General features: G+C 39.1%; 2 protein-coding genes across 3 annotated transcripts in view; one reads left to right on the forward strand and one right to left on the reverse strand.

The window, feature by feature from the left end:
- Arp1 (Actin-related protein 1) overlaps positions 1–18786 on the forward strand; it is a 43672-nt gene that overhangs the window by 7970 nt on the left and 16916 nt on the right. The window contains exons 2-7 of one of the 2 annotated variants that reach the window (XM_071658317.1): positions 446–498; positions 8091–8155; positions 9096–9197; positions 13430–13529; positions 13709–13833; positions 13975–14109. In XM_071658317.1, coding sequence (XP_071514418.1) covers positions 9124–9197; positions 13430–13529; positions 13709–13833; positions 13975–14109 — 434 coding nt within the window. In that variant the 5' untranslated portion in view covers positions 446–498; positions 8091–8155; positions 9096–9123. Of the gene's footprint in view, positions 1–445; positions 499–6402; positions 6733–8090; positions 8156–9095; positions 9198–13429; positions 13530–13708; positions 13834–13974; positions 14110–18786 lie in introns of those variants that run through there. The other variant, XM_071658316.1, reaches the window with a different exon arrangement.
- LOC139746777 (WD repeat-containing protein 36) lies at positions 3344–6175 on the reverse strand. The gene has a single exon (XM_071658312.1). The coding sequence runs from the start codon at positions 6173–6175 to the stop codon at positions 3500–3502; it is 2676 nt and encodes an 891-aa protein (XP_071514413.1). The 3' UTR covers positions 3344–3499.

The raw sequence follows: 18786 nt of genomic DNA on the forward strand, positions 1-18786 counted from the left end.
AGAGGGAGGACTCTAGAGTAGTGACAGATTTGTGATTTAACAAAGATATACCACCACATTTTTCATCATAGATGATTTAATTTGAGTTGTGTGAGAGTAGATAGAAGTATGTTTTTGAAGTTGTGGAAAAGTTTTGTTTATAATGTTAGTAGTGAGAGAGACTGCTATCAAGTCATTTGAGATGATTTGAAGGTCACTGTAATGTTCAAAGCTGGGCTTCGTTCCTAATTGTGTGGGGCTACAGGAATATATGGTTAAAAGACAGTTGTTGCACTGTCTAGTTGATCTCATCTTGGACTGGAAAAATATATCACAAAAGAAAATTTTACCTCAAAACTGATATCTCAACAGCTTGGCAATCAAGTAAAAGTAAAGTAATATGCTCATTTGCCTAAAGTGTACACACATTATGAACCTAATATGTAATTTATGCCTTTTTTTTCAGGGTCTTCTACAATATGTTCTTCAGTAAAGCTTCAGTTGGTTCATCATATAAAGGTATGTTGGAAGACATTCATGGTAAACCATTCAGCAAACAAAACAAAAATGTCAACCAACTTTTATGGTAAACCATCAGGAAAGCTGTTACATAAAAAGATGCTGGTAGACTGTAATAAAGCATCAGTTTTAAAAAAGTTTGTTGAGCATGATGATCAGTCAAGTAAAAATAACTTTACAGACTTTCAATATATCATGTTAAGTATTCCATTTGATAAAATAAGGTTAGTAAAGCAAATAAAGTGATCCAGAGAAATTTTTTTTTGTCAGTTGTGATAAATCTTAAGGTGAACTTTCACATAAAAATATCTCTGCTGACATCAAACATGAGCCATCAGGTCAAAAAAATAGTACACCATGGTAAATGATTCAAAAAGGTGTTTAGCAAGTACCATGTGCTGGATGCTGATGTTAAACCATTAACTGATGAGATGTTGGTGACCTGGAGGAACAATTAGGAACTTTTTACAGGAAATATCAGTTACAGTGTGCAAGAATTGAAATAATTGAAAATAAAACTATAATTGCAGTCTGTTCCCCTATGACAGAAGTGAAACAGGAATGCAGTGAAGATGATGAACAGAAAAATGGTTACCTCAGTATCTTCCATCGATAAAATTACAAAATGTGTTTACTTTTGCTGAGTATCTATCAGGTACAGATTCATCAGCTTTCAGACAGTGCACTGAGAATACAAAGCTTGTCTATGATGACTTGTTATCAAAAGTAGTGTGCAATCCAGATGTTTTTCAAACCAGTTGCAGTACTTGTATGTGCAAAGAAAAGTGCACTGCTGCCTGTGAGTATTGTAAAGTTAGTTGTTGATGAGGCAGCACCACAGCAAAGATGCTAGAAACTCAACGTAAAGGTTTTACCCCACTGTACCTCCATAAAGAACCCATTTTACATATAGAGTATCTGATGTTTGTAAAAACCAACAATTGATGAGTACTGAGTGTGACTAAGAAAGTCTCACATCATTAAGGATTACCTTCAGCATTAAATAAAAATCAAAATTAACTGATGTTTCATGAACTCTTTATTTTTCATTTACTGAGTGTGGGATTTGTATTTTTTTTTTGCTTTGTCGCTGTCTCCCGCGTTTGCGAGGTAGCGCAAGGAAACAGACGAAAGAAATGGCCCAACCCACCCCCATACACATGTATATACATACGTCCACACACGCAAATATACATACCTACACAGCTTTCCATGGTTTACCCCAGACGCTTCACATGCCCCGATTCAATCCACTGACAGCATGTCAATCCCGGTATACCACATCGCTCCAATTCACTCTATTCCTTGCCCTCCTTTCACCCTCCTGCATGTTCAGGCCCCGATTACACAAAATCTTTTTCACTCCATCTTTCCACCTCCAATTTGGTCTCCCTCTTCTCCTCGTTCCCTCCACCTCCGACACATATATCCTCTTGGTCAATCTTTCCTCACTCATTCTCTCCATGTGCCCAAACCATTTCAAAACACCCTCTTCTGCTCTCTCAACCACGCTCTTTTTATTTCCACACATCTCTCTTACCCTTACGTTACTTACTCGATCAAACCACCTCACACCACACATTGTCCTCAAACATCTCATTTCCAGCACATCCATCCTCCTGCGCACAACTCTATCCATAGCCCACGCCTCGCAACCATACAACATTGTTGGAACCACTATTCCTTCAAACATACCCATTTTTGCTTTCCAAGATAATGTTCTCGACTTCCACACATTCTTCAAGGCTCCCAGAATTTTCGCCCCCTCCCCCACCCTATGATCCACTTCCGCTTCCATGGTTCCATCCGCTGCCAGATCCACTCCCAGATATCTAAAACACTTCACTTCCTCCAGTTTTTCTCCATTCAAACTCACCTCCCAATTGACTTGACCCTCAACCCTACTGTACCTAATAACCTTGCTCTTATTCACATTTACTCTTAACTTTCTTCTTTCACACACTTTACCAAACTCAGTCACCAGCTTCTGCAGTTTCTCACATGAATCATCCACCAGCGCTGTATCATCAGCGAACAACAACTGACTCACTTCCCAAGCTCTCTCATCCCCAACAGACTTCATACTTGCCCCTCTTTCCAAAACTCTTGCATTCACCTCCCTAACAACCCCATCCATTTGTATTTATGACTAATTTATCCAAATGGCAGTAATACTGAATTGAAAACTTGCAGTAGATATGAAGCTTTTTCAAACATAAGTGATTAAATCATATGCAGTACATATTGAAATAATTGAGAAATATGACTGCATTGGTTGCACTGAAGTGTTAAGTAAAAGAACTTTGATGTTAGTGTATTACTTGTGGTTTCCTTCTGTTGCAGTGAAGGTAGGCCTTATTTCGTAAAGGAATTTAAGAATGTAAAATGCATACATTTTACTTTACATCATGTTTTTCTAATAGGGTAGGGAAAATATTTATCTGGTGTTATGAAAAGGTATGAATACATTACCAACACAGTTGTGAATTATTTTGGATAAACATATCAATACCTCAATATCCATCATTTTTTACTTCTAGAAAGGAACAAATGTAATATTTGTTTTTTCAATACCAAATTGCCTCTGCCCCCGTGGTAAGTTAGTATCAGGAAAAAATGAACAATAGCTGCATTTACTCATATCCATTCTCTAGCTATCATGAATAATGTAACAGCAGTACCTACTGTCTACAGTCAAGCCTCAGAGTACAATGTTTATATAGAGGCTGTTATAGTTCCCAAGTTTCTTCAATGCCATTAGGTGAAGATAAATCATTCAATGAGAAATTCAACTAAAAATGATAAATTTTCATTTAAAATTAATAAATGTAAAAGAAAGAAAATGTATCAGTTACAAGATTTACTCACATAGGTGTCATTTTCAATGCATGCAGTTCACATCACATGATTACAGTGTTCACGAGATGGAGCCTCGCGAGTGTAAAAGCTCTCCCTGTACAGTATAAGAGATATTTACATTTTCAGTTCCTTAAGCTAAAAGTCAGTAATTAACCAAAGCAGCATTCTTAAAATATGAAATAAGACACAGAGTCTGGTTCATAGTGTTACGTAAATCATGCCAAGATATGTTGTGGGCACCAGCTAATTTTTCACACATTTCATGAACATTTGAATTCTGCATAACAAAATCAGCATGAAGCTTAAGAAATAGTCCCAGATAGCCTTGAATTGCTTCAAAATGACACTGCTTGTCTATAGCTAACTTTATCATTTCTAAGAACTTTAAGAGAACTTCCTCTGATCCACCAACATCTGGATCAAGGCTACGAACTTCTACTTCAATGGCCGAGGGTCCCATATCCATCAGCATCCTCAGTGCATCTTCAAGGTCTCCAGCTTTCAACTTTTTCCCAAAAGCAGTCAATACTTCAAAGGATACAACAGACTTGACTTTGGAATCATCCTCCTTCTTTTCTTCATTTAATGCAAACTTGAATTCTAAACCAGGAACAGTTGGCAAAAAGAAAGGGGCTGATTTTGTTAACTTAGGAGGTTCTATTGGTTTGTTCCTCTTTTTAATGACATCTAAGCTTAGCAGATTCAGCCACCTTGATGTTGGTAAAAGTGCTAGTGTAACAAGTTCTTCAGAAATTTGTTGAGGAGATTTGTACTCATCATCAATATTGTTTGTACATCCTGTTTTGAGAATCTCTTCTTCTGCTTTAGGTACCAGCTGCATCATACTAGAAGCTGATGAAGGTAATGCAATGGTTGCCACTTGGAAATTCTGAGGCAGGGAACGAAGGGAAAGGTGATGATAACATGCCTTATTTGACCAGAGATATATACCAAGATGATCTACATGAGTGGTAGCTAAAAAGTCACCAACAGGAGACATAGTTAATGAAGTAGGTAAAATGGGTACAGAAAAACAGTCAACACAAGAACTGGATGGTATGTCCCATGTTCTAATTGTCTTGTCAAGAGATGAACTAATAAGCCACCTAGAGTCTGGGCTAAATGTAATATCTGTTACTTGGTTACCATGTCCATAGAATTTCCTTACAAGGCTTTTAGTATCAACATCTACAATCTGAATACTCCAGTCTTCAAGAGCAACCCCTAGAAGTCCAGAATCCCTATGGAGGGCCATTTTTGAAATGCCTTCATCCATTTTCAGTTTTTTTATAAAATGTTGGTCCTTCATTCTCCACCATTTCAGTTCTTCTTCCTGTCCTCCAGACACCACATACTGGTTTAGTCCATCTGTTACTAGATCTCTAACACCACCATCATGAGCAATTGGAGTTCCATAAGTCCCTCTATGAATTCCAGACTGGATATTATACTTGTCTATGTGACCAGAGTCATACCCTATCACTACAAAGTTTCCACAGACTGTTAAGTCTAAACATGTTGCAAAACAGCCATTAAATTGTTTTTCTTGAAAACGTTTATGATTAAGTACATGCTTCCCCATATTAAGCAATTCTACAGACCAAGTTGTCACAAAAGTTTTACCTCGATGCAAAGCAACAGCATTATCCCAGGCCTTCTCCTTTGATGTTTCTGATGTGAAACGTGTAATTGCTGGCATTATTCTTCTGGATGTTTTCTTCTTAGCTTTTCTGTTGCTTGCAGCTTTTCCTAAACTCTTGTTCAAGGCGTCTGTCATTGTAGAAAAGACTCTCATTGAAGAATCTTCACCAGCACTAAGAATGGAATTTCCTAGGCTTCCATAGAACCTTGCAAATAATGGAGGAGCTGAATGACCTTCACATGACTTCAACATCCTTGCTCCCCCATCTGGAAGATCAAATATCCACATCTTGAGAGAGTTGTCTGATGATGAAGTGACCATCAAGGGCTCATTTGGCAAACATGTGATACCAGATACAGGTCCACTATGAGCATCACGAAGCTGTGTCACTAGACATCTCTCTTTTAAATCCCATAGTGCAACATGTCCAATTTCACTGGCTGTCACCATCACTGGAAATCCATCTGTTCGAAAACTTATTCCTGTCACTCTACCCCAATCCTGCCTGAAATCCACCACAGTTTCATCAAACTTGATATTGTGAAGAATGATTCTCCCATCTTCTAAACCTACAGCAATCACATCAAGAGCTGGAGCTTGTTCAAATACATATACACCACAGTCCCAGCCCCTGAAAATATGGAGGAGTTTGCTGGTTTTTAAGTTCCACAACTGCATCTTTCCTTGTCTGCTACCTATTAATATCTTATTAAGGTAAGTTGCTGGGTGTACTATGGCTGTTATTTCAAATGACTTGGGCTGGAATTCCATTTCCATGTACAGGGATTCTGTATTGATATCCCAAACAATAAGTTTGTTCAGCTTATCCACTGCAATTAAATGTGGTCCAAATGGAAGCATAATATGGACATTTGCTTGATGTGCAACAAATTTATGCCTTAAATCGTTATCACGCCACCAAGCATATATAACGTTGTCACTTGAAGTGTAAACATGGGACGTATCAGCAGAGAGGGCAACGATAGGACTCTTGTGAGGGGTACTAACGCGCATCAGGCCCAACTTCTCTGCCCCATATGTATGGAAGGAATTTCCGACAACAGTCACAATCATGGTTTTCTTTAGGCGCTCAATGTATCTTACCACATGTGGAATGCCAGTGCTTACCAAGCCTAACGCTCGGTAAGGAGTAAATATTATGCTTTCTCCATCCATTTCGGTACAGTACACGTGTAAATGCACTGCAAAAATTCACGTGTATCTAGTCTTCATTGGTCTGTTTACACTTTGAAAGATTGGATGTATAGGTGTTGCATCTTTTGATTTACTTCTTACCACTCCGCTCTCCATTCTTTTTGTGTCACATACAGACAATTGAATGAAAAAAACTTTCCAGATGTATAATCTAGTATTTCGTAACTTTCAGAGTCAAATTTTACTTTGAATCAAATGGTAGAGCTTTGATATGCACATAATCGTATGTATCTTTGGCAGGAAACTTTGGGATGGAAATCTATTGACAAATATATAGCAGTAACTTCGTAATAGATTTATCAACACTACAATAATTTTTGCTGTATATATATAATCTTTTCATAATAAAATAGCGTAAAGTTATGTACCCATCATATAGCAGACCATGATCCCTCTGGTGGTGGAGAAGAGAAGCTTGCAAAACATCGTCAAGCTAGGGCCACCCGCCCATATCTGTAATCTCCATCAGAATGGAACCGTATGAAGTTTTAGTTAACCAGCCTGTCGTCATAGATAACGTAAGTGTGTGGTAGAAGCTGTGAACTACAACATTATTCCTGTGTATTGGTGTAGGAACTCGTAGATGGTTGAGGTGGGCGGCCGGGCGCGCCTGTCAAATGATGTTTGGCGATGAGTCATGCAGGTTGTTTCTCTGCTGATTCTAGAGAAATTACCAACAGCTGGGTCAACGTCTTGGAGTTAATGAAATTATTTAATGTTCAAGAACAAGGACATGATGTTAGTACTGTATATTGAAACCAACTTAAAGGTTTAGGGTTTGTTATCCAAATGGCAGAGGTTAGGAATTTTGTATAGCCCTGTCTTCGTGGTATGTGCTTTTAATTTTCGCTTTTAATTTGATTTCCTTGCTGACGAATTTTCCGAGTTGTGTTCTTTGAACATATATGACCATGCCGTAAGTTGTGTTACACATTGCGTATTTGTTATCGGTAAAAAAAAAAAAAAAACATTGACGACAGTTCATTCAAATCATCTCTAAAAATGTAGTTTCTAGTTTCATTTAAGTTTTTCAATCTTTAGTTGTTATATCTTCAAAAGTGGTAGAGCTCTGAACTGTTTGAAATTAAGAATGTAAAAATAGTTATAAACGTAAGTGATTAACTAATTTTGACCTAATGTAACAATAATACATCAAAAACTGCTTAGGGAAATTACACTGTAAGGATTTTCGTATACTAAATGTTTTGATACTCGCATTTTATTATTATTTAGGAAAGCTTTCCAGTTTAGCTTTGCATTGTTATTGGCTTTGAATATTGAGTGGATTTGTTCTGCAAAGCTGGTGTGGTATCCCCAAACTTCGATGGTTCTGCAAAGCTAGTGTGGTATCCCCAAACTTTGATGAACACTTAAATTCTAGAGAATTGCTGAACAGTCTTTGAAATACACATATAATGTGGAAGAATCAGTTAGCTAATGAAACTTATGTTATCAATAGATTATTTTTCTTTATTGTATGTATGTATGTTTAGAAGTCATCAAACATTATGATGTGATGATGTATTTTCTCTGAAAAATTGTCTCAAGTAAGGTCCCCCATTCTTATTTCTTTTCTCTAGTGTTATTTTCTTAGATGATTTTCTGGAATCATATATCCTATTCCAGGTATGTTCCAATATATCTTTTGCATTAATTCAACATTGCCTTTCTTTTGCATAGGAATTGTTTTCCATGAAAAATGAATAATTAGATGGGTGATGAGAATTAAACAACTTCATGTTAATTTAAAGGGATACGATGTATCCCTGTAAATTTTGTATTCTCAAAGGAGTCTGGATGTTATAGTTTTTTTTTTAGTGCAGTTCCTTGGTTGTTTAAGTAGAACTGGTTTACAGGATATGCTTGCTTTTTTCAGGGTTCAGGTGTAATAAAAGCTGGCTTTGCAGGTGACCAAACTCCAAAATGCCACTTCCCAAATTAGTAAGCATTTAAAACATTTTGTTTTATTTGAATGATACTGTATATATGATGCATATTTCAGTTACTATATTTGGTATTTCTGATTTTGTAAGATAGGTTTCAAGAATATATTTTAGCAAGGAGGCCTGAACTTTTGATGGTGGTATGTTCCAAGACATCTTTTGCAACTTGAATCCAACTTAAGACAAACCATTGAAGCCCATTTGATAATAACTTCAAAAGTGATAGTCTTGTGTTTTGTACTCCTCCCCTAAGTGTCTAACAATAATTCCAGACATACTGAAATGCTGATACTTACTGTGGATGCAGTAAATAATGAGGCAGCACTTAAATGAACTTTTTTCTGAGTGATTAGGACACGAATGATATTTTGCTGCAGCTTAATTGAAATGTGCATGATAAGTTCACAGGTACCTCATTTTATGGTGATTTACTTTATTATTAAAATTTTTTTTTTCCAATCATGAGCAAGTTGAAGCAGTGTTGTGAGTCAATTAGATGTTATCCAATTCTAAAGTGGTGTTAGATCAAAATTTCACTGCTTGAAGTTATGTAATTTGAGGCTTTTTAGAATGGTTAGAGAAATTGTACTTTTGTGAATGTTTCTGTTTTACATAAACTTTTGGGTATGATAGGGGAAATACTTTAACATGGTTTTGTGAATAAATTTATGATGAAATAGTAATTGTAGGAAAGAAGTTGCATGACAAAGTTTGCTGAGGTATCATAGCTTAGAAATGAATGTTGCAACAATTTTTTCTGAAAAATGTATGCATGATTGGCTTAATGATGTTTTAGTTTGATGAATATTAAATTCACCAATTACCATTGGTATTTGGTATTATATTGAGATTTTATCTTTTAATTTTCTGCTGTTGCAATTTATGTAAAGTTGTTGAATGTAAAGTTCATCAGATATCAAATACTTTTGACTTTTCAGCATTGGCAGACCCAAACATGTTCGTGTAATGGCTGGAGCTCTCGAGGGGGATCTGTTTGTTGGGCCGAAAGCAGAAGAACACCGTGGCCTCTTATCAATTAGGTGAATTCCTGATTATTTTCTGGTTACCATTTACCATTTCATTACTCTTTACTCAAATGGCCTTTAAAATGGAACTGACATCAAGTGATGTTCTTTTAAGAAACCATGGCTGACATCATGTGATGTTCTAACTTTTCCTATGTCTTTTAGATACCCAAGCTGGCTTACAGTACCATTAATAACCTGTAGAAGTCTCTTCCATCTTTAAGGTGTGGGATAAACTTATGCTTTGTTCAGTGCCCTACTACTGCTATTTTCAGTGCATGCCTGTCCACTTGAAGGTGGTGTGAACATGGGGACTGTATGGAAAATATGCAGTTTGCTGTATGATCCAGGTTTTTAGGAGCAACATCATATACCTATCAGTTGTTGAGGAAAGTGAAGGAGAATGTAATGAGAGATGCAGAGAAATTAGTGACGGTAATTTTAGCTGCATTTCATAAGAAGGGGGAAGTGTCCTTAGTGAACTTGCATTGATGGTAGAAATGAAATAGCAGTTGTCTTTCAGTCTCTTTATGTAATCCATGGGTAATAGAAGTAAGGAGCTAGAATATACCCAAAGAGAGAGGAAAGGAGCAGTATCCTCCCTTTATGTGCCAGCCAGTAGATCTCTCCATTTTTTATAGTGTAATTTTTTTTTTTTTCGCTGTCTCCCGCATTTGCGAGGTAGCGCAAGGAAACAGACAAAAGAAATGGGCCAACCCACCCCCATACACATGTATATACATACGTCCACACTCGCAAATATACATACCTACACAGCTTTCCATGGTTTACCCCAGACGCTTCACATGCCCTGATTCAATCCACTGACAGCACGTCAACCCCGGTATACCACATCGATCCAATTCACTCTATTCCTTGCCCTCCTTTCACCCTCCTGCATGTGTAAAATGTATGATATTATATTTTATGGTATTTACCATAACTGCTTTGACTTTATGAAATCAAATTATATATGAAATAATTATCTGCATAAAGTAAGAATATGAGGTTGGAAGTGATTGAAATGAAATGTTTGACAGCATTATCTGGTGTGTGAGGTGGTTTGATTATGTAATAAAAGGATAAGAGAAAGGTGTGATAATGAAAAGAGTTTGGTTGAGGGAAGTGAAGAGGGTGTGCTGAATTGGTTTGGATGCATGAAGAGAATGCATAAGGAGAGGTTAACAAAGAGGATAAACGTATCAGAAGTGGAGGAAACAAGAAGGGTTAGATTGAACTGAGGATGGAAGGATGGAGTGAAAAATATTTTGAGTGATTGGGGCCTATGCATGTTGGAGTTTGAAAGATGTGCTTGGGATGAAGTGAATTGGAATGCTATGGTATACAGTGGACTAAGCCAGGGTATGTAAAACAGCTGGGATAAACCATGGAAAGGTCTATGGGGCCTGGTTGTGGATAGTGAGCTGTGGTTTTGGTGTATTACATGATAGCTAGAGAATGAAAGTGAGTGAGTTAGAGAATGAAAGTGAGTGAATACCATCATTTTACACACATGAATATATATGAAAGCTGGCAAGGGAGCGGGTTTGGATGGTATTGCAGTGGAATTTGTTAAAAAAGGTATGACTGTATTGTTGACTGGTTGGTAAGGTTACTTAATGTATGTATGGCTCATGGTGAGGTACCTGAGGATTGGTGGAATGCTTGCATAGTGCCAGTGTACAAAGGCAAAGGGGATAAAAGTGAGTGCTCAAATTACAGAGGTATAAGTTTGTTGAGTATTCCTGGTAAATTATATGGGGGGGTATTGATTGAGAGGGTGAAGGCATGTACAGAGCAGCAGATTGGGGAAGAGCAGTGTGGTTTCAGAAGTTGTAGAGGATGTGTGGATCAGGTGTTTGCTTTGAAGAATGTATGTGAGAAGTACTTAGAAAAACAGATGGATTTGTATGTAGCATTTATGGATCTGGAGAAGGCATATGATAGAGTTGATAGAGATGCTCTGTGGAAGGTATTAAGAGTATATGGTGTGGGAGGTAAGTTGCTAGAAGCAGTGAAAAGCTTTTATCAAGTATGTAAAGCATGTGTACGAGTAGGAAGAGAGGAAAGTGATTGGTTCCCAGTGAATGTCAGTTTGCAGCATGGGTGTGTGATGTCACCATGGTTGTTTAATTTGTTTATGGATGGAGTTGTTAGGAGGTGAACGCAAGAGTTTTGGAGAGAGGGGCAAGTATGCAGTCTCTTGTGGATGAGATGGCTTGGGAAGTGAGTCAGTTGTTGTTTGCTGATGATACAGTGCTGGTGGCTGATTTATGTGAGAAACTGCAGAAGTTGGTGACTGAGTTTTGTAAAGTGTGTGAAAGAAGAAAGCTGAGAGTAAATGTGAATAAGAGCAAGGTTATGAGGTTCAGTAGCGTTGAGGGACAAGTTGATTGGGAGGTAAGTTTGAATGGAGAAAAACTGGATGAAGGGAAGTGTTTTAGATATCTGGGAGTGGATTTGCAGCAGATGGAACCATGGAAATGGAAGCGAGTCACACGGTGGGTGGGTGAACATTCTGGGAGCATTGAAAAATGTGTGGAAGGTGAGAACGTTATCTCGGAGAGCAACAATGGGTATGTTTGAAGGAATAGTGGCTCCAGCAATTTTATATGGTTGGATGACATGTGCTATTGATAGGGTTGTGTGGAGGAGGGTGGATGTGTTGGAAATGAGATGTTTGAGGACAATATGTGATGTGAGGTGGTTTGATCCAGTAAGTAATGAAAGGGTAAGAGAGATATGTGGTTGAGAGAGCAGAAGAGGGTTTACTGAAATGGTTTGGTCACATGAAGAGAATGAATGAGGAAAGATTGACAAAGAGGATTATGTGTCAGAGGTGGGGGGAACAAGAAGTGGGAGACCAAATTGGAGGTGGAAGGAAGGAGTGAAAATGATTTTGAGCGATCAGGGCCTGAACATACAGGAGAGTGAAAGGCGTGCAAGGAATAGAGTGAATTGGAATGATGTGGTATACCGGGGTCAATGTGCTGTCAGTGGATTAAGCCAGGGCATGTGAAGCGTCTAGGGTAAACCATGGAAAGTTTTGTGGGGCCTGGACGTGGAAAGGGAGCTGTGGTTTCGGTGCATTACACATGACAGCTAGAGACTGAGTGTGAACGAATGTTGCCTTTGTTGTCTTTTCCTAGCACTACCTCGTGTATGCATGGGGGGAGCGAGGTATGGATGAAGGCAGCATGTATGAATATGTACATGTTATTTTATATTTTTTATTATACTTTGTCGCTGTTTCCCACGTTTGCGAGGTAGCGCAAGGAAACAGACGAAAGAAATGGCCCACCCCCCCCCCATACACATGTATATACATACGTCCACACACGCAAATATACATACCTACACAGCTTTCCATGGTTTACCCCAGACGCTTCACATGCCTTGATTCAATCCACTGACAGCACATCAACCCCGGTATACCACATCGCTCCAATTCACTCTATTCCTTGCCCTCCTTTCACCCTCCTGCATGTTCAGGCCCCGATCACACAAAATCTTTTTCACTCCATCTTTCCACCTCCAATTTGGTCTCCCTCTTCTCCTCGTTCCCTCCACCTCCAACACATATATCCTCTTGGTCAATCTTTCCTCACTCATTCTCTCCATGTGCCCAAACCACTTCAAAACACCCTCTTCTGCTCTCTCAACCACGCTCTTTTTATTTCCAGACATCTCTCTTACCCTTACGTTACTCACTCGATCAAACCACCTCACACCACACATTGTCCTCAAACATCTCATTTCCAGCACATCCATCCTCCTGCGCACAACTCTATCCGTAGCCCACGCCTCGCAACCATACAACATTGTTGGAACCACTATTCCTTCAAACATACCCATTTTTGCTTTCCGAGATAATGTTCTCGACTTCCACATGTGTATATATGTATATGTATGTATACGTTGAAATGTATAGGTATGTATATGTGCGTGTGTGGGTGTTTATGTATATACATGTGTATGTGGGTGGGTTGGGCCATTCTTTTGTATGTTTCCTTGCACTACCTTGCTAACACAGGAGACAGCGGCAAAGCATGATATAAGTAGATAAATGTGTATATATGTATATGTGTATATGTATATGCATGTATATGTGCATGTATGATCATTTATGTATGTATGCGTGTATATGAGTGGATGGGCCATTCTTCATCTGTTTCCTGGCGCTACCTTGCTACGCAGGAAACAGCGATCAAGTATATGATAAATGATATTCCTGTTCTTTCCTATAGATACCCAATGGAACATGGAATTGTAACAGACTGGAATGACATGGAACGTATTTGGCAATATATTTATAGTAAAGACCAACTTCAAACATTTGCTGAAGAGGTAAGGATATGTATTTCATTCCATTATTAATAGATGAGGTGGCTCATAAGCTGATTGGAGCACTGTTGTTATTTTCTTATGTAAAGCTGAAGTATAAATAGTTTCCATCAAAAGTTGAAAAGATGTATTTCTCATTTGGTATGTAAACATATGTATATTTATATATTGATCTATTTCAGCATCCAGTATTACTTACAGAAGCCCCCCTTAATCCCCGAAAAAATAGAGAAAAAGCAGCCGAAATATTTTTTGAAACATTCAACGTCCCTGCTTTGTTTGTTTCAATGCAAGCAGTCTTAAGTTTGTGAGTATCTTACTTGTCACTTCAGTTCAACAATTTAGAATGTTCATAATTTTTTTATTTTATTGAAAGAAGTCAGATAATGGAATCTGTTTTCTGTAATTAACATGCAATGTAGTGATAGATTATTTATTCCATCTTTAGGTATGCAACAGGAAGAACCACTGGTGTGGTTTTAGACTCAGGTGATGGAGTAACGCATGCTGTTCCTATTTATGAGGGTTTTGCTATGCCTCATTCCATCATGAGGGTGGACATTGCTGGTCGAGATGTCACTCGGTGGGTACCTTTTGCAGTGCTGTGACAGTGTTAAGTGTAATATCAGTAGATTAGCCTCATTTGTTTATGGACTTTCTCTTTTCTGGATTGTTACTGACTATTGCATTGTGATGATTACTGTACTTTTATCCACATTTATTCATGACTTTCTTCTGGTCACACACTCATCCATACCTTGCTACCAGCTTCTGGAGTTTTTGTTTGCAGTTTGCCACTAGATATGTTTTGGCTGCAAAAACTGGCTCATTCACGTCTTTTGTAGCCTACCTATTCTTATAAGACCGTTGCAGATACCCCAACATCATGTTGTCCATAACAAGATTAACCCCCTACTTAGATTTTATATATTATACATAGTTACTGTTTCCCATGTCAGCGAGCTAGCTCCAGAAAAACAGACGAAAGAATGGCCCAACCACTCATATACACATATATATACATAAATGACCATATACTCACATATACATTTTATTTTTTTTTTATTTTTTTTTGCTTTATCGCTGTCTCCCGCGTTAGCGAAGTAGCACAAGGAAACACACGAAAGAATGGCCAAACCTGCCCACATACACATGTATATACATACATGTCCACACACGCACAATATACATACCTATACATCTCACTGTACACATATATATTACACACACAGACATATACATATATACACGTGTACATAATTCATACTGTCTGCCTTTATTTGTTCCCATCGCCACCTCGCCACACATGGAATAACAACCCCCTCCCCCCTCATGTGTGCGAGGTAGCACTAGGAAAAACACCAAAGGCCCCATTCGTTCACACTCAGTCTCTAGCTGTCATGTAATAATGCACCGAAACCACAGCTCCCTTTCCACATCCAGGCCCCACACACTTTGCATGGTTTACCCCAGACGCTTCACATGCCCTGGTTCAATCCATTGACAGCACGTCGACCCCGGTATACCACATCGTTCCAATTCACTCTATTCCTTGCACGCCTTTCACCCTCCTGCATGTTCAGGCCCCGATCACTCAAAATCTTTTTCACTCCATCTTTCCACCTCCAATTTGGTCTCCCACTCCTCCTCATTCCCTCCACCTCTGATACATATATCCTCTTGGTCAATCTTTCCCCTCTCATTCTCTCCATGTGACCAAACCATTTCAAAACACCCTCTTCTGCTCTCTCAACCACACTCTTTTTATTTCCACACATCTCTCTCACCCTTACATTACTTACTCGATCAAACCACCTCACACCACATATTGTCCTCAAACATCTCATTTCCAGCACATCCACCCTCCTGCGCACAACTCTATCCATAGCCCACGCATCGCAACCATACAACATTGTTGGAACCACTATTCCTTCAAACATACCCATTTTTGCTTTCCGAGATAATGTTCTCGACTTCCAAACATTCCTCAAGGCTCCCAGAATTTTCGCCCCCTCCCCCACCCTATGATTCACTTCCGCTTCCATGGTTCCATCCGCTGCCAGATCCACTCCCAGATATCTAAAACACTTCACTTCCTCCAGCTTTTCTCCATTCAAACTTACCTCCCAATTGACTTGACCCTCAACCCTACTTTACCTAATAACCTTGCTCTTATTCACATTTACTCTTAACTTTCTTCTTTCACACACTTTACCAAACTCAGTCACCAGCTTCTGCAGTTTCTTACATGAATCAGCCACCAGCGCTGTATCATCAGCGAACAACAACTGACTCACTTCCCAAGCTCTCTCATCCACAACAGACTTCATACTTGCCCCTCTTTCCAAAACTCTTGCATTCACCTCCCTAACAACCCCATCCATAAACAAATTAAACAACCATGGAGACATCACACACCCCTGCCGCAAACCTACATTCACTGAGAACCAGTCACTTTCCTCCTTGTATTTTAACTTTCTAAAAGGGGAAACATATACATACATATACATATACATTTGAATGTTATTGTGCTGAGAGGGGCAACTGGAGGGAAGATATGTAGAGGTTTTCAGAAAAGAAGAGAAAATGTTTAGGTGAAGAGAGAGGTGAGAGTAAGTGAGCTTGGAAAGGAGACTTGTGTGAGGAAGTATTAGGAGAGATGGAGTGCAGAATGGAAAACTGTGAGAGCAAATGACGCAAGGGAAGTGGGGGAGGAATGGGATGTATTTAGGGAAGCAGTGATGGATTGCGCAAAAGATGCCCGTGGCATGAGAAAGGTGGGAGGTGGGCAGATTAGAAATGGTAGTGAGTGGTGGGATGAAAAAGTAAGATTGTTAGTGAAAGAGAAGAAAGACATTTGGACGATTTTTGCAGAGAAATAGTGCAAATGACTGGGAGATGTATAAAAGAAAGAAGCAAGAGGTCAAGAGAAAGGTGCAAGAGGTGAAAAAGAGAGCAAAAGAGAGTTGAGGTGAGAGAGCATCATTAAATTTTAGGGAGAGTAAAATAATGCTTTAGAAGGAGGTAAATAAAGTGCGTAAGACAAGAGAACAAATGGGAACATCAGTGTAGCGGGCAAATGAGAGGTAATAACAATTAGTGGTGAAGTGAGAGGGAGTGAGTATTTTGAAGGTTTTTTGAATGTGTTTAATGATAGAGTGGTGTGCGAAGGGAGAGGATGAGGGAGAATTATTTGGTAAACAGAGAAGAGGTAGTAAAAGTTTTGCGGAAGATGAAAGATGGGAAGGTGGCGGGTTTGGATGGTATTGTAGTGGAATTTATTGAAAAAGGGGGTGACTGTGTTGTTGACTGGTTGGTGAGGATATTCAATGTATGTATGGTTCATGGTGAAGTGCCTGAGGATTGGTGGAATGCATGCATAGTGCCATTGTATAAAGGCAAAGGGGATAAAGGTGAGTGCTCAAATTACAGAAATATAAGTTTGTTGAGTATTCCTGGGAAATTATATGGGAGGGTATTGATAGAGAGGGTGAAGGCATGTTCAGAGCATCAGATTGGGGAAGAGCACTGTGGTTTCAGAAGTGGTAGAGGATGTGTGGATCAGATGTTTGCTTTGAAGAATGTATGTGAGAAATACTTAGAAAAACAAATGGATTTGTATGTAGCATTTATGGATCTGGAGAAGACATATGATAGGGTTGACAGAGGTGCATTGTGGTAGGTATTAAGAGTATATGGTGTGGGAGGTAAGTTGCTAGAAGCAGTGAAGAATTTTTATCGAGGATATAAGAAAGGAAAGTGATTGGTTCCCAGTGAATGTTGGTTTGAGGTATGGGTGCATGATGTCACCATGGTTGTTTAATTTGTTTATGGATGGGGCTGTTAGGTAGGTGAATGCAAGAGTTTAGGAGAGAGGGGCAAGTATGCAGTCTGCTGTGGATGAGAGGGCTTGGGAAGTGAATCAGTTGTTGTTTGCTTATGATCCAGTGCTGGTGGTTGATTCGGGTGAGAAACTGCAGAAGCTGGTGACTGAGTTTTGTAAAGTGTGTGAAAGAAGAAAGGTGAGAGTAAATGTGATTGAGCAAAGTTATTAGGTTCAGTAGGGTTGAGGGACAAGTCAATTGGAAGGTAAGTTTGAATGGAGAAAAACTGGAGGAAGTGAAGTGTTTTAGATATCTGGGAGTGGATTTGAAAGCAAATGGAACCATGGAAGTGGAAGTGAGTCACAGGTTTGGGGAGGGGGTGAAGGTTTTGGGATCGTTGAAGAATGGGTGGAAGGCAAGAACGTTATCTCGGAGAGCAACGATGGGTATGTTTGAAGGAATAGTGGTTCCAACAATGTTATATGATTGTTAGGCATGGGCTATAGATATAGTTGTGCAGAGGAGGGTGGATGTGTTGGAAATGAGATGTTTGAGGACAATATGTGGTGTGAGGTGGTTTGATTGAGTAAGTAATGAAAGGGTAAGAGAGATGTGGTAATAAAAAGAGTGTGGTTGAGAGAGCAGAAGAGGGTGTATTGAAATGGTTTGGTCACATGGAGAGAATGAGAGGAAAGATTGACAAAGAGGGCGTATGTGTCAGAGGTGAAGGGAACAAGGAGAAGTTGGAGACCAAATTGGAGGTGGAGGGATGAAGTGAAAAAGATTTTGAGCTATCGGGGCCTGAACATACAGGAGGGTGAAAGGTGTGCAAGGAATAGAGTGAATTGGAATGATGTTTTATACCATGGTCGATGTGCTGCCAATGGATTGAACCAGGGTATGTGAAGTGCCTTGGGTAAACCATGGAAAGTTTTGTAGGGCCTGGATGTGGAAAGGGAGCTGTGGTTTAGGTGCATTACACATGACAGCTAGAGACTGAGTGTGAATGAATGTGGCCTTTGTTGTCTTTTCCTAGTGCTACCTCACGTGCACATGGGGGGAGGGGGGTGCCATTTCATGTGTGGCGGGTTGGCAGCAGGAATGGATGAAGGCAGCATGTATGAATATGTACATGTGTATACATGTATATGTCTGTGTATGTATATGTATGTATATGTGCATGTGTGGGCGTTTATGCCCAACCCACCCACATGTGTATGTGGGTGGGTTTGGCAATTCTTTCATATGTTTCCTTGCTGTGCCTCAATAATGTGGGAGACAGCAACAAAGTATAATAAATGAATATACATATCAACGTATACATACACATACACAAATTTATACATATATACACATGTACATATTCATACTTGCATCCCTTCATCCTTTCATTTCACTACCCCGTCCGACAGGAACAGCATTGCTACCATCTGCTT

This window comes from Panulirus ornatus, chromosome 66 (assembly GCF_036320965.1).
Source record: "Panulirus ornatus isolate Po-2019 chromosome 66, ASM3632096v1, whole genome shotgun sequence".
In the NCBI taxonomy this organism is placed as follows: domain Eukaryota; kingdom Metazoa; phylum Arthropoda; class Malacostraca; order Decapoda; family Palinuridae; genus Panulirus; species Panulirus ornatus.

Excerpts from the sequence above, each read along its gene's own strand:
- LOC139746777 (XM_071658312.1), bottom strand. The coding sequence starts at position 6,175 with ATGGATGGAGAAAGCATAATATTTACTCCTTACCGAGCGTTAGGCTTG.